The 14,561-nt window shown below is 42.5% G+C and overlaps 1 protein-coding gene across 1 annotated transcript in view; it reads left to right on the plus strand.

Annotated features, from left to right (window-relative positions):
* Window positions 1-14,561, plus strand: part of CUBN (cubilin) — a 166,347-nt gene that overhangs the window by 62,588 nt on the left and 89,198 nt on the right. The window contains exons 28-29 of the mRNA XM_014945868.1: window positions 1,035-1,194; window positions 11,512-11,693. Of these exons, the coding sequence (XP_014801354.1) occupies window positions 1,035-1,194; window positions 11,512-11,693 (342 nt within the window). The remainder of the gene's footprint in view (window positions 1-1,034; window positions 1,195-11,511; window positions 11,694-14,561) is intronic.

Consider the following 14,561-nt stretch of genomic DNA (forward strand, 5'->3'; position numbering starts at 1 on the left):
ACCCTTTAAATCTGTTTGGAGACAACTAATGTAAAGAGGCTTAAGATATCTAAGCATCTGCTATCACCCCATCAAAACATATATTGTTTTGATTTAAATGCAAGTATGTGACTAACTTAAGATTTCAAGATTTAAATACACAAATATTTTTTCAGCATTTTATTTGTGGGTTGTTTGGGGTTTTTTGGTGTTGGGGTTTTTGTTTTGGTTTTTTTTGTGTGTGTATGTGTTTTTTCTTTTTTCAGAGAGGTAATACTTTAAGAGTGGGATGGAGGATTTCTCATCTGTGTTTGGGGAGCAGAAAGATTTTCAGGCTGGCTCCTTCTGCCAACACACTGACTGTCAAAATACCATCACGTAGAACATGACTAGGAGATCAAACACAAAGTGTTTCTAAGTAGAAAAGTTGAGAAAGGGTGACTCAGTCCACTTCTCCAACGTAGGACACTAGCATAAGATCATGAAACCACAAATAAGCATATGTGGAATTTGCCTTGTGGTTTTTGAGGATTTACTTTGCTTTTAGTTTTCAGTTTGTCCTCACTACCCTGGGAGGCCCTGGTGATGCTGACTACTTGCTTTTCTGCATCACAAGCTCAGTCAGTCCTGAAATCACCTGAGAGCAGTCTTAAGGAAATAAGGGTGTAAACAGAGTTGTCACCAAGGGTTTTGAAGGCTCTGAGCACCTACGATGCACAGTCAAATCAGACCCGTGACATCCTCTTTTTCTTTCTATTTCAGTTCATTGCCATTTGCCCTTTATCTTCTTCCCCAGCAACTCCCAATACACGCCAAAACAGAAACAGCAAAACCTTCCTACTGTACACAGTGTGCAGCCAGGTTTAAAGGCATATTGCAAAAATATTTTCTCATAGTTTCATCCAAATCTTTCCATGCTCCCCACAACTCATCTTGCTGTGCAAAGGTGGCCAGTGCCAGAAGTCTCACTCCTTTTTCTTTGGCATCCTTCACAAAACATTAGGAACTGGGGAGCTGCTTTTTACTCACTGGGGATATTTTTTGTTTCGTTGCAGCTGTATGATGGGCCCGATGCACAATCCAACCTGATAGGCACTTTCTGTGGGCAGTCTCTTCCACTGGCAGGGAGCACTACAGGGACCAGCCTTCACGTGGTGTTTTATTCTGATGGACTGAACGCTAGAAGTGGGTTCCAGATGCTGTGGCACGTTAATGGTAAGTTAACCAGGTTTCCTCTGGGAAGGTATGTTTCCTTCTTCCCTCTATGCATAATGGTGTCCCAGCTTATGCCACCCTGTCAGCTAGGTAGAAATAACCCATTATAGCTCAAAAAATATTGCATTTCCTCGTAATTCCTCAAAGACTTTCCCAGTGGGTGTTTCTGCACACATGCACCTTTGCAGATCCATCTGATCAGAGACTGAGAGATGTTGTGAAATAAGCTTTCATTTGTAGGAGCAGGCAAAGGGGTGGGGGCATCTGCAGAATTTCTGTATGGAACAGGACATATATGCTGTTACAGGGGAATCAGCTTTTTAATGGGAAACTCTCAGCCCTCAGTTTGCCCTATTCCTATCGATTTGGGGTTTTTGTGCAGGCTTCTCTCTAGTTTTCTTTAGTGGTGCTGGTTTTGTTGGGTAGCACATCCACTTCCCCCAGCCCCCCGCCACCCGTCTCTGCATGAAACAACCCCGGCCAGGATGTGCTTTGGGTGTTCTTTCTCTTGTTCTTGCATCTCACGAAGACTGTCACAGGCCTCATTAAATAGGCCAGCATGCGTGCCAATTATAAATAAATCTGTTAATGACTGTACAACTACAAGCTACGTTTGCAGCTTCTTCATAAGCGAGGCTACAAATGCAACTTTTTCACTCTGCTTATTTAAAAAACAATATTGGGCTGTAACAAGATTAAATCGTGTGCCATTGTACATCCCATCAAAGAGGGTCCAACCTTGAGAATAATTAAATCGCCGCGGTTGCCCTGTCTGCCTAATCAGCTCACCCCATTCAGGCTGGAGGGCATTGTGAGGAGCTGGGCCGGGCGGCCGAGGCCCAGCGCAGGGTCGCTGTGGTGGATGGATGGATGGCGCGCTGGACGCTCTCTGAATAGGAGCTCCCCTGCTCTGCCCCAGGCTGCTGGCCTGCGGGGGCTCCCCCAGGGCTCTCAGCGACTAGACAGGGGTGTTTGGCATTCAGCGGGGGTCAAGGAGCATTTCTGGGCAAAGGAGGGGGACTTGGGTGGGAGGAGTGAGATGTGTGGCAGGAGCCAGCAGGGGAAGTGCTGCAGCACAAAGGTACGGTCTTTTGCTTTCGAGGTGATGTCATTCCGGGACCGCACAAAAGAAGAAAAAAAAGTGGAGGCTTTTATGCACAGCCAGATGACATCAGCTCCATACAGTAGCCATGGTGCTGGGTTAACTTGCTTTTCTAAAGCTCTCAAAGCTTTCCAGAATCTGCCTGCATGGTAAGCAGCCTTGTGCATTCCCTCCACACCCCCCCCGCCGCCTCCCCCAGGCCTTTCCCGGACTCTCCAGGCCTCCCCCATCCCCCTGCACTGACACATTAACTTCTGTGTCAGCCAGCACCGCCCCTCTGTTAGTGTTTGGACACTAAACTGCAGCCTCACCCTGCACAGGGCCGAGACTGCTAACGTGGCTCTGTCTCTGAGCAGCAGAGCAGGATGTATGGATTCAGATAAGGCTGGTTCCTAGGGAATGTCATCGCTGGCTCAGAACATCACAGCTGCCATTCCCCACAGCCTGTAATATGAGTGCAAGTTCCTCTAGAGCTGCCCACAGTCATCTTCTTTTTGTTCATTGCAGGCATTTCCTTTTTTTCTTGATGGGTGTCGTGCACAAATACGGGTAGTCCTCTTACCCTTGGTGGCCACGTTGTCTGGGCATATACCGTTGCCCTAGACTGGATAAAATTAGATAAGTTCCTGTGTTGTGGGGTGCTATATTTGGTTCTCCCTTCTGAAAATCTTTCAAATACACAAAAAAAATCTCAGTGGAGAAAGTCCCTTTGTCTAGGGGAACTCATCAGGAGATGCAGCTTTGGGTTGGGTATTTCAGACTGAAGCATTCAAGGTCCCCTCTTGCTCTGAGGGCAAGTCCCTAAGAGAATCTAAACTTGGATCTGGTAACATCTCACCTGCCAAGAAAATGGCAAGGCTATATATATTGCTGAGAGAAGAGCTTTTACTTTTGCTCAAGTGACAAATGTATGCTCTAGAGTTCATGCCTCTGTCAACTATTTCTCAGGCTGTCCATGGGCTCCTTAACTGGCAGTTGTGAAGCATCTATGAGATACCTATCGAGGACATTCACGTGCTTCGCTGATAACAGAGAGCAGCACTTTCCTTTGCCAACACGTGCCTGATCCGGTTCATTTCAGACACGCTTTCCAGCAGCTTCGCTCATGGTTATGGGGTGACCACAAAAAGCCAAAAGCTTACCTCCTTGATAACTGGTGTGAAGAGCCCCTGCTGCCACACACAACACAAATTTTAAGTGGTTTGATTCGAAACATTTGCATCTGATCTTTCCAGCTGCTGAGCCGCTGCTTTTCAGTTGCCGAGTTGCTGAGCTGGGTTGCTGAAGGAAACCCAGTCTTTAGGCTTTCCCAAAGACAAAATTAGTAACTGATCTTAGGAGAATGCTGCTATTTATGCTTAAAAGTGTCCTATATAATTTAAACTTGGATGGAAAGCTATAGTGCAAAGAATTAAATTTAAAAGCGGTCTCAGTTCTGAAACGGTACTTTTCTTCTTTGATTTAGAATTGATTTGGCTAAATCACTCATGTTTTCTTTTGCATCCAAGGCCTCAAGAGGCTTATTCACCAGAGGAGAGCTTGAATGTGCAAGGTGCTCATTCCACTTCTGCTGTTTATTAGGAAACTTAACACAGGCAAACACATTTTGGGCCATATATTGGCCCTTTGAGAAAGAACAGGCTCTTGGTAACAGTCTGCATGTTGCAAAGATGGCATGCCAATTGAATTGCTTTCCTTAAAAAAAAAAAAAAAATAAATCAGGAGGCCAAAAGGGCAAAGGTCTCTCAGTGCAAAGTTACACCAGTGACAGCTGTCACTATCTGAGGAGACACATATTTCCTAGACCCGTCACTTACCTTATTAAGCAATGTGCATGGAGGAGCTGACTGCTTTATATATACATCTGCATGTCATTGGAAGCTTACTCATTAGGCTGCTTAATTGTCAGTAGAGCTTATAAATTCAATTGGCTCTTCTCAGCATAGTCAAAATTTGCACCTGGCATTCTGTTTGCTATGAAACATTAATTCCCCCTTTAAAAAAGAAGCAAAGCACACTGTTGAGAAAAGAATTTAGTAGCCCCAAAGTGTTGTACTGCTCTTGTCCTTCACCATCATTTTCTTTCTGTTGGATTTCCCTAAGAAACAATGGCTGATAGACAGGATGTGGGGAAAGCCCACTTGGTTCATGAGAATGGAAATTTTCATTACTCTGGATCTGTATATTCAGAGGTGAAAGCTATTAAAAGGCATACTGTAACTAAAGACTGAATTTTTCAGCGTATGTGTCAGGTAGGATGTGAAATAGTTTATTAGTTCTTTGGGGAAGCATAACAGAAACAGAGATTAGATTAAAATGCAGAAGCCATTCGGCGCAGACATTTGCCAGGCATCCGTTAGGATTGCTGAAGAGAATATTGCATTGCAGGCCCGTGAGGGAGCTGAGGCCCAGATTTCCAAAGCCTGAATCATAGCTCCGTTGTTGATTTCTTGTGCAGCCTTTGACAAATTGCCATTTGTTCAGTTTTCAAAAATGACTAATCCCTTTCAGTGTCTTTCTGCCACATTCAGCCTAAAGATGCACAAGGTCTGACCTTTTGAAGTTCTGAGAAGTTGGTTTGAGCTGTGGGTGCTACCATGTTCAGAGCTGGCTTTTTGTGTTGCAGTCTGGCTATTTCAAACAGAGAGGTGTTCTCTGGGAGAGCTAAGGGTTAATTCATTTCTGGGTCTTCAACAAGCTCCCCCAGCCCCCAAATTAATATGTAAGAATAAGGGCTACATTTTTTTAAAATGCTTCTTGTTTAACAGTTCAATCTGTCTTCAGCAAGCTGGACCTCCCCCAGCCCCCAAATTAATATGTAAGAATAAGGGCTACATTTTTTTTAAATGCTTCTTGTTTAACAGTTCAATCTATGTCTGAGAGCTAGAAAATGTTTCTTTTTTTAAAATATTGAAGACTGCCAGCTGATATGGGGATGGTGGCCATTCAGTATCTTGGAGGATTCAGCTCCTCTTTAAATGCCTAAATTTGCCTTTATGTCTCTGGGTCCCAGTAGCATATCTTTATTTATTATCCGTCTCACTGATTTCAGATTGGAACACGTTGAAGAAAATAACAGAATTCAGGAGACTGATAAAACAATAATAATCAAAGGTACAGAAGTGATTAACAAATCAGAAATAAGGGGGGAAAAAAACAGTTTATCACTTGAATTTTTACTCTTTTGCATAAACCCTCATCACAGAAATTATCCCACTTGCTCCATTGGATAATATTCTATGAACTGAACCTTCTCGAGAAAGCAGAAGATTTCCAAATCAAATCCAAGTTATTGTACTTCATGCAAGTATCAGTGTAGTACAGGCAACTGTTCATACTTCATGCAGCTAGAGTCAGTTAATGTTTACTGAAATTTTTCACCATGAGCACAACAAATGGAACAACTCTGAATCCTTTCATTTCCCTAACTCTGATTTTACAGGAAGAGTGACAGTTCGCTTTAAACTTTATGGAAGGGATTTTTCTAGCATGTGGCTAAAACATACCCATGAATAAATTTGAAAACCTTGCAAATAATAGAGGTTTCCACAGATTACTACTTCTCTATTCAGCTATAATTATTTATGAGAATAGGGATTCTTCTTTGGTTAATGAACACCATCTGCCAACCAGACAGGCAGTAATATGGAAAGACGTCTATAAATCATCCTTTGCACAATCATCAATGACTGCTTAGATTTTAGGCAGAGAAAAGCAAAGACACCAAATACATGTTTCCTGACTTTTCTGTTTGTTGTTTGATTTCCTAGCAACTAACACCAGGTTAGGTAGTTGTTTTAAGCATTTTTCAAGGCAATTCCAGGACCTTTACACTACTGAAAGAGTATCTCCCCTCCCTTTTTTTTCGTCAGTTTAACTGTGGGGCTGAAGTTTCACAAATGACTGTAAGGAGTTCTGCAAAAACTGAGCATATGGAGGAGGTTTTTCACAGTGCAGCTGTCTGTATATCTGTCCACGTACAGCAAGACTCTGTATTTCTGTGCTGAGAAAAACTTTTAAAGCTATTTCACGAGGAAGAGAATGCTGTCAGACTATTCACTATTATTTCAGTGAGAGCTGAAGTCATGCTGCAATTTATAGGTTCTGCTTCTGCATTTTTATTTACCTCTAAAGGGCATATCTTTTTTACTTTGTTGCCATAAACAACACAAATTCCATTTATTTGAATAGGAGCAAACTCTACTCTGATGTTTGCAGACAAATGTGAACATTGGGAGGTTTGTATTCATTTCATGGTGATGCCAGTGATAGAAGAAGTTTAATTAGCTGAGATGATTACATCATCATCATTTTGAACTTTTTGTATTACAATATCTTAATAAAGCAGGCAGGCTTTATTTGTATGGAAATTGTATGGAAATTACATTCCAGGTTAAATCAGAGTGTACTTCTTAGCTTGCTCAAAAAATAGGAAAAGGATACGGTACGCACAAATGCATGTTTCAGAAAACCAGCACTAGCCTTTCTCTTGAAGTTTCCTTTTAAATGCAAAATCCCTACCTATATATAGGTATATTCACATATATATATCTATGTATATAAATAAATATGCATCTGCATCTATATCTACATCTTCAGCCTAAACACCATTCAAATGAATGTACTTACTTTGATATCTTTTCTGATTATTTTAAGTATCTGCCAAGGCAGATTTCAAAGCCTGCTATAAGCATCTTAAGGCAGGGAATCTGTCTAAATAGGAAACACACAAATAATATGAAAAAAACTTGCAGTTTAGATTTCCTTGATGGCTTGTATCTGTGATCCAATCAAAGAAAGGGATAATGCAACAAGAATTTTCTGGCTAATGAAAATGGGGCAGACGCTGAATAAATCGGGGATTAATTCTAAATCCACCTTTTAAAAATGTTCAAGACAAAAAGGTTGTGAGTAGTAAGGCCCCATAATGTTCCAGGAACTGAAATATAAGCTGCAAAGTTGGTGAATCAAAGTTTACGTCTCGTTTTGAAACAGTATTCCTAGACTTTTTTTAATATTTTTTTTTTTAAATTCTAAGGCTGAGAAGATCTTTCTCATACAATGTTTGTAAGCATTTAAAAAAGATTTTCTATCATTATTTGAGTTTTCCCCATTTTAGTGTTCCATAGATGTAGCGAGTGAATTTAAATGCAGGAACATTTGTTTTAATCTCCTAAGTGTTTCTGTAAATATTTTGTTAAACTTATCTAGCATCTGTGTTTTCAAAAAAGCACAATAGAACTGATTCTTACTTCATCCATATAAGAGCAGAAACGTAATAACTGACTTTCTGCCAGTTGCCAGCGAGTTCAGAGATTACATTTTTCTGCTCTGATATTGGGGTTTGTGCTTGCAGGTCAGTCAAAATAGTTCAGGTGTGGAGTTCACATATTTGCAAATATCAGTGAGTCCTTTTTTTCAGCTACTCGTCAGGGAATACTTCGGTATAAACTCAAGACTTTTCCTAGCTGTTTGCAAGCAGTTAATAAAGGATGGGTAACATTAGTTCAGCACATTCATTGTAAGACATGAACCACAGAGATCTGAACTTTACCTCCGTTTTACTGGAGCACTTAAGAAGAATCACTTCTCTTTTAACAAAAATCCTTTTCTGGGAATATTTGCAGTTGGAAGAAAAGAAATGGCACATTAACCACAGTTTGACGTTTTTATCCCTGTGCTTCACACACCTCATCCAGAGAATATCCATTGAGCTCAGAAAAAAATATAAGCCTCTCTGGAGATGGAGCGTGAGTAATGGGAATGCTACCTGCGAGGGCTGCAGAGAAAGGTCTGTGCCTCAAAGCACAGCACATGAGCTTTCCGAGCCATTTTGGGTTTAAATAAAAAAACACGTCTTTGTGGCTATCAGGAAACTCTTAGTAGGAGAAGCTGAGTCATAGCTGCCTGTTTAGTTTTAAAATGTTCCCAGCTTTCTTCAGGCTGAGATAAATAGCAGTTGGCTTTGTTCTCGCCTGCTGAAACTCCCCTGTCTCCCCCTTCCCACCCCCTCAGGAGCCGAGCCATCAAGTCTGTTTGTTGAGAAATCTTTTCTGTTTCCCAAGCTGGCTCCCCAGAGGCGGCTTTCCCCTCCCGAAATCTGTCCTCAGCGGCCCTGTCGTTCCTGCTGCTGAGGGCAGGGAGAGTAACTCACCCTGCGGGTTCAGGGGTAGGCCTTTCCCCCTGCACACACCCTTTTTTTTCTCCTGTTGTAAAACCCCAATGACCTGGTTTCCTGTGAGGAAAATTAGGCTTCTGATCTTCTGATGGCACTGGGAATAAAAAATTAAAAGAATGGGATGGTGGGTTACACTGAAGCTTTCTTCCTCTCTGTCTCTCTGCTCAAATGTTCGTGGATATCAGAGTTTCAGGGGCTTAACATCTGCCCTCTGGTGCTGGCAGCCCTAGGGGAAGTAAGTGCACTGCCTTTTCCTGTTTCTCTCCAGAGGGACTGAAGGCCAGGTTGGTTTCAAATACACTTAAAAGCATCTTTTACTCCTCAATTGGAACATCCGGTAGTTTGACAATGCTGCTTTGTGGCTGCAGGGCAAACCACCTCAGGGTTATGGAGCATCTCGTGCAGCAAGGTGGGGAAAAAAGGGAGGTGGAAGCCCTTGCCACTTCACCTGTGAGGTCAACCTCAGTTACCTAAAGGCTTCCCTGAGTTACAGCTAGCTATTGTACAATAGTGGGAATTCTTGTGTTTAAAAGGTTTTCCAGTGACTACTGGGTGGTGGACCAAGAGAGATCTGTGTTACGTTGCTGGCATGGCTGGAGTCTTCCTCACATCTGCATTTAGAGGGTTCTTTTGTAGTTGGAAATAGCTTCTTCATTCTTTGCTCCCTTTCAGACCTGCTGCTCTTTCCTCTCATAGACTTGTATTTTGCAGTCCTGGAAATCCTAGAGTCAATCCTAGAGCAGCAAAGCCAAACTCAAGCTTCCAGAGAGGAGCTGAAAGACCCCGTGGTAGAGATGATGGCAAATGTTTCCGGGGCTTAGCAGCCACCCTTCAATAACCACAGGTTTGTCACAGAAGGTGTTGAGGAAAGTGTTTGCATTTAATTGAAGATCTTGATGTATAGCTTCCTGTAGAAAAAAAAAATTAAAAAATCAAGCAGAGCAATTTCACTGAATTTCACTGAATTTTTTAGAGTTGGAAGGGACCATAGAGATCATCTAGTCCAACTCCCCTGCTGAAGCAGGATTGCCTAGAGCTAGAGCATGTTACTCAGGACTGCATCCAGGCGGGTCTTCAAAAAAAAAAAATCAAGCAGAGCAATGGCCAAAGATACCTTGTTCAAGTTGCAAATTATGCAACTTGATTAGGGGAGTTTGACACATCTGTAGGAGATCAATGGCCAAAGATACCTTGTTCAAGTTGCAAATTATGCAACTTGATTAGGGGAGTTTGACACATCTGTGTGGATTAGTTGAGCAGGTCAAAGGAGCAGTTTATTTCTTTTTATTATATAAAGTGTCTCCTATAACTAAAAGTTAGGGTGGTTGACCTTCCCACCCTGCTGACACCTGCATTTGGGGACTGGGTCAGGGGACTGGTCTTCCGGGGAACTCAACAAAAGGAGACGAGCGCAGCGGTTGACACATCTCCATAAAGCGAGGATAAACCTGCAGGTCAGATGTTCAGCTGCTTTCTGCTGCCAATTCAAGGCTTGCCTGTCTTCCATTGTTTTGCATCTTCTTTTTTTTTTTTTTTTTTAAATCCAGCTCAGGGGACTGGTCTTCCGGGGAACTCAACAAAAGGAGACGAGCGCAGCGGTTGACACATCTCCATAAAGCGAGGATAAACCTGCAGGTCAGATGTTCAGCTGCTTTCTGCTGCCAATTCAAGGCTTGCCTGTCTTCCATTGTTTTGCATCTTCTTTTTTTTTTTTTTTTTTTAATCCAGCTCATAGTATGTGAGAACTTAATCACCCCATAGGCTGGGGAGTAAGGTTAAGACAATAATTTATTATCTGAAAAGAAAATACATGACTTTTCAAACATGATATGTCTTACGATTGCACAGCTACAATACAATAAAAAAGGACATTAAACTCACCAAATGTCAGAAAGCCAGTTTATCCACTGTGACTTGGCAGCTTGTAATCATGCCCAATGGGCTGAGGGAAATTGCATTGTCTTCGATTTTATGATTTCTAAAGCTGTGGGAAATGGTATTTTTACAACAATAGGAAGCCCTCCCCAACAATAGGAAGCCCTCCCCATGATAACGTAGTTTGTGTATTAGTTGAGGTCGGTTACAGCTGAGGATGGATCTGATTCAGTTTTCTAGAACTGTTCAAAGTTAGAGGCCAATATAAAAATGTTGGGGTTTTTCTTCTGCTCTGTGTCTCAGTTTCTTCAACTGTCAAAGCAGATGCTGAGATACAGTGAGAAAAATGCCAAAACAGGAGGTGAAGTTCTTACTGCACAGGCAGCGTCAGCAGGTCCAGCCTGCAGTTCCCTAGAGGTTAGGGGTGGACCTGCTGGAAAGCACTTCTGAGGAGAAGGGTCTGGGGGTCCTGGTGGACAGTAAACTCTCCATGAGCCAGCAATGTGCCCTTGTGGCCAAGAGGGCCAGTGGAATCCTGGGCTGTGAAGGGAAGAGTGTGGCCAGTGGGTGGAGGGAGGTCATTCTCCCCCTCTGCTCTGCACTGGGGAGGCCACAACTGGAGAGAGTCCAGCGTAGGGCAACCAAGATGATGGAGGGATTGGAGCATCTCCCTGCTGAGGAAAGGCTGAGAGAGCTGGGGCTCTTTAGCCTGGAGAAGAGAAGGATGAGGGGAGACCTAATTAATGCTGACAAGCATCTAAAGGGTGGGTTGAAGGAGGATGGAGCCAGACTCTTCTCAGTGGTTCCCAGTGATGGGACGAGGGGCAACGGGCACAAGCTGGACCATGGGAAGTTCCACTCCAATGTGAGGAAGAACTTGTTTGGGGTGAGGGTGGCAGAGCCCTGGGACAGGCTGCCCAGGGAGGGTGTGGAGTCCCCTTCTCTGGAGATCTTCAAGCCCCGCCTGGATGCTCCTGAGTGATGTGCTCTGGGCAGCCCTGCTTTGGCAGGGGAGTTGGACTGGATGGGCTCTAGAGGTCCCTTCCAACTCTGACAATTCCATGATTCCGTGAAATGGGTGCTAATGCCTGTCCTCGTTGCAGAGCTGTTGGTGAGCTTTTCCAGAGCTCCTCACCGATGGGCTGCTTTGCTTTCTTGTCAGGTTGTGGAGGAGAACTCTCCGGACCTTCTGGTTCATTTCACAGCCCCGGCTACCCCAACAGATACCCAAACAACCGGGAATGCATCTGGTACATTGACACAGCACCTGGTAGCAGCATTCAACTCACCATTCAGGAATTCAACATTGAATATCACCCAAACTGCAACTCCGATGTTTTGGAGGTAAGAACATTAAATTTCCTCCTCAAAAATACATAAATTACATGCTTTTCTGTCTGGATCAGATAATCCCAAGAACTGCAGGTAAAGAACAAACAATTCTACTGCAGTTTCCCATTTCTGCTGTGCTTCCAGTTGTGTTCCACAGATAGTGTCACGGAAGCCACAATGCTCTTATTATTTTTGCTTTTATGCCTTTAGTGTCTGCATACCTTAATAATGATGCTGGGCACTGTGTACTTTCTAAGAAGAGACAAAACTGCTTTGAAAACCTCAGTCTTAAAAAGTCCATCTTTTACAAAGAACTAAGAGTAGGGTATCGTACCATTGAGATAAAATTTCCTGTGAAGGAAAATAATGGATCACTGGGGAGATAACTGAGGTGGGACCTTGTATAGGACCTTCCAAGGAAGTGGGGAAGTTTATAACCCTGAACGCTGAAAAATATGAAAAATCTTTGTACTCAGAAGAAAGAATAAAAGAAGAAGTAGTGTCCTAATCTTAGGGTGTTGGAACAAAATAGGAAGGGGACCTCTCTAAGGGTTTACTAATGTTTAAGAGATGCCGAAGACTGAACGGCCCTGTTGTATGTGACATCTTTGTGCTCATGTTGGGAAGCAGCTACAGTGAGTGTACAGTGATCACGCCTTTGTAGCTGTGATTTCTCCAGCCCGTGGTCCTTAGCACACACTCATCAGCAATATTGCTGGAAGACTTAACCCACATCCCAAAGCAGGTCCTAAACATACAGTTGCCAGGTAGATTGCTCAGCATTTGTATGGGTAGAAGAGATGTATAACTTAACTTCAGCTCTCTGGCCCTGAAAGAGGCTTCCCTAGCTCAGCAATGAAATGGAAGTCTTGACCAAATGGACACTGTGCTTTGAGTATCCTATTGGCTTTGGGACTTCGTGGGATCTGAGTGTAAGGAAGTTGTTCCATGAATTGTCCATCAGTAGCGTTGGCAAGTCTGACTGTATGTCACATGGCTGACACCAGTGCCTGTGAGTAGGTCACCTGTTGTTGGCTGGTTTGGGTATTGATGAAATCTGTTGTGTTGCAGCGTTATTGTTGTGTGTGCCTAAAATGACAAGACTAATCTGACTATAATCTTCAGTTATGCCTTTGTTGCCTGGAGGAATCCATTAAGCAGCTACAAAATCTAAGTCTGTTGAGGTTGACAACACAGCTCTGCACCCTGCTGTCCCTCCCTATCCCATTAACTCTCTCTACTCTCTGAAATAAGAAGCTGCCGTGTAATAAAAACTCCTCAGTACTCACAAAACTGGGTCACCTGGATGCATCTAGCTTTCGCTTAGAAACACCCTCACCCCTTCAGCCTGGCAGAGAATTGTAAGGAAATCCTAAGAGATCTTTCCCATCACAGCACCTTTGCTGCTAACTTCATTTTTATACCATACTTTCTCGAATATTTCTACCTTGCACATTTTTCTTGTGCATATTTATTCTTATAAAATGCAGCAACTGCCTCCCTTCCCTTTCCTTTAACAATGCCTCCTAAACACGCTGTCCCTTCCGTGTCTATATCCCAGTACTGCCATACGTTTCATCAAGACTCTGCAATAATACTTATATAAAAGTAAATTTCTTCCTGTGGCTTCTGCCTGCTCAAGTGTTGGACACATTCTCCTTTAATCCTCTGCCTTGTTTCTTTTATGACACTGTTGCACTCTGTCTTTCTCTCTTCCCCATCAGATTCCATTCCTTTCACAAAGGGATTGTTCTTAAAGATGTTTTCTAGAAATGCTTCCTGGAAATAGAAGCCATCATTTTGGACACAATGACAGAGTTAACAATATTTTTAAAATTGCTTTTATAGAAAATACATACATAGAGAAAAATGACCGTGTCTGCTTTGTTAAATTACGACATCTCTTTAACATGGACCAGATTTTTGTCAACTATAAATATATTCTGCCACAGCAATATATAGCTCTAAGCTGAAAAGAAAGGAACCCTATTAATCTATTACACTTCTAAGTCTTTATTAGATGCTCTGGTCTTCTCATTTAAATATAAAGAAACATCAAGTATTACTGTAATTCTTAATTCTCTGTCGAAGGCAGGCTCTCTCTTTGCTGGCAGTACATCTGAGCAGGGATCAGTTTTATTCCCAGAAAATCTGTGTCATGAGGGTGACCAACCACATAAAAACAGCTTTCTGTTGCTCATAACTCTGGAATGCTGACTGTTAACAATAAATGGAGCTAACAGGGCAGAAGCAAATGATAAGAACAGATTAAAACCATGGGCTTTATGGCAGTGTCCCACATCCCCACTATGCCATCCAACTTCATTTTATCTCTGAATCAGGTGCTCTGATCAGACTGAATGTTTTTATTTTTATTTTTATCTGTTTGCAGATATCAGACATCCTGTGACTCTTTGTGAACCACACCCTGGAATTCATTCTTTCCATCCATTCTCTTTTCCCTCTTCTTTTTTCATGTGGTAACTGTTGGTTTTCCTCTTTGTAGCCAAAAGTGACATTTCATTGTTTTTTGTCATGGAAACACTCTTACTTGTTTTTGTTCCAGCCCTTGTGAAAGCATCTGATTAATAGAACTGGCATAAAGGAGAAAAGAAAATACACTCCTAACTATAAAGAACATGACTTTGACTGTGCTTTTTATTTTGAAACTGTGCAGAAGGCCGTTGTCAAACAGTTAACAATGTAAAGGAGACCCACAAACCTCCAATTTCCCTCAATAGTTCTTCCCCATCCTTAATTCTCTTCCAGCAGATGAACTATAAGTGTTCAGCTTGGGCCAAGTTCATTTCTGAGGTAACACTACAGAGATCAGCAGGGTTTATGTCAGAGCTGGGTTTGGTCCCCTTGCCCGTGGTGTGC

The sequence above is a fragment of the Calidris pugnax genome, unplaced genomic scaffold (genome assembly GCF_001431845.1).
Source record: "Calidris pugnax isolate Ruff unplaced genomic scaffold, ASM143184v1 scaffold19, whole genome shotgun sequence".
NCBI lineage: Eukaryota > Metazoa > Chordata > Aves > Charadriiformes > Scolopacidae > Calidris > Calidris pugnax.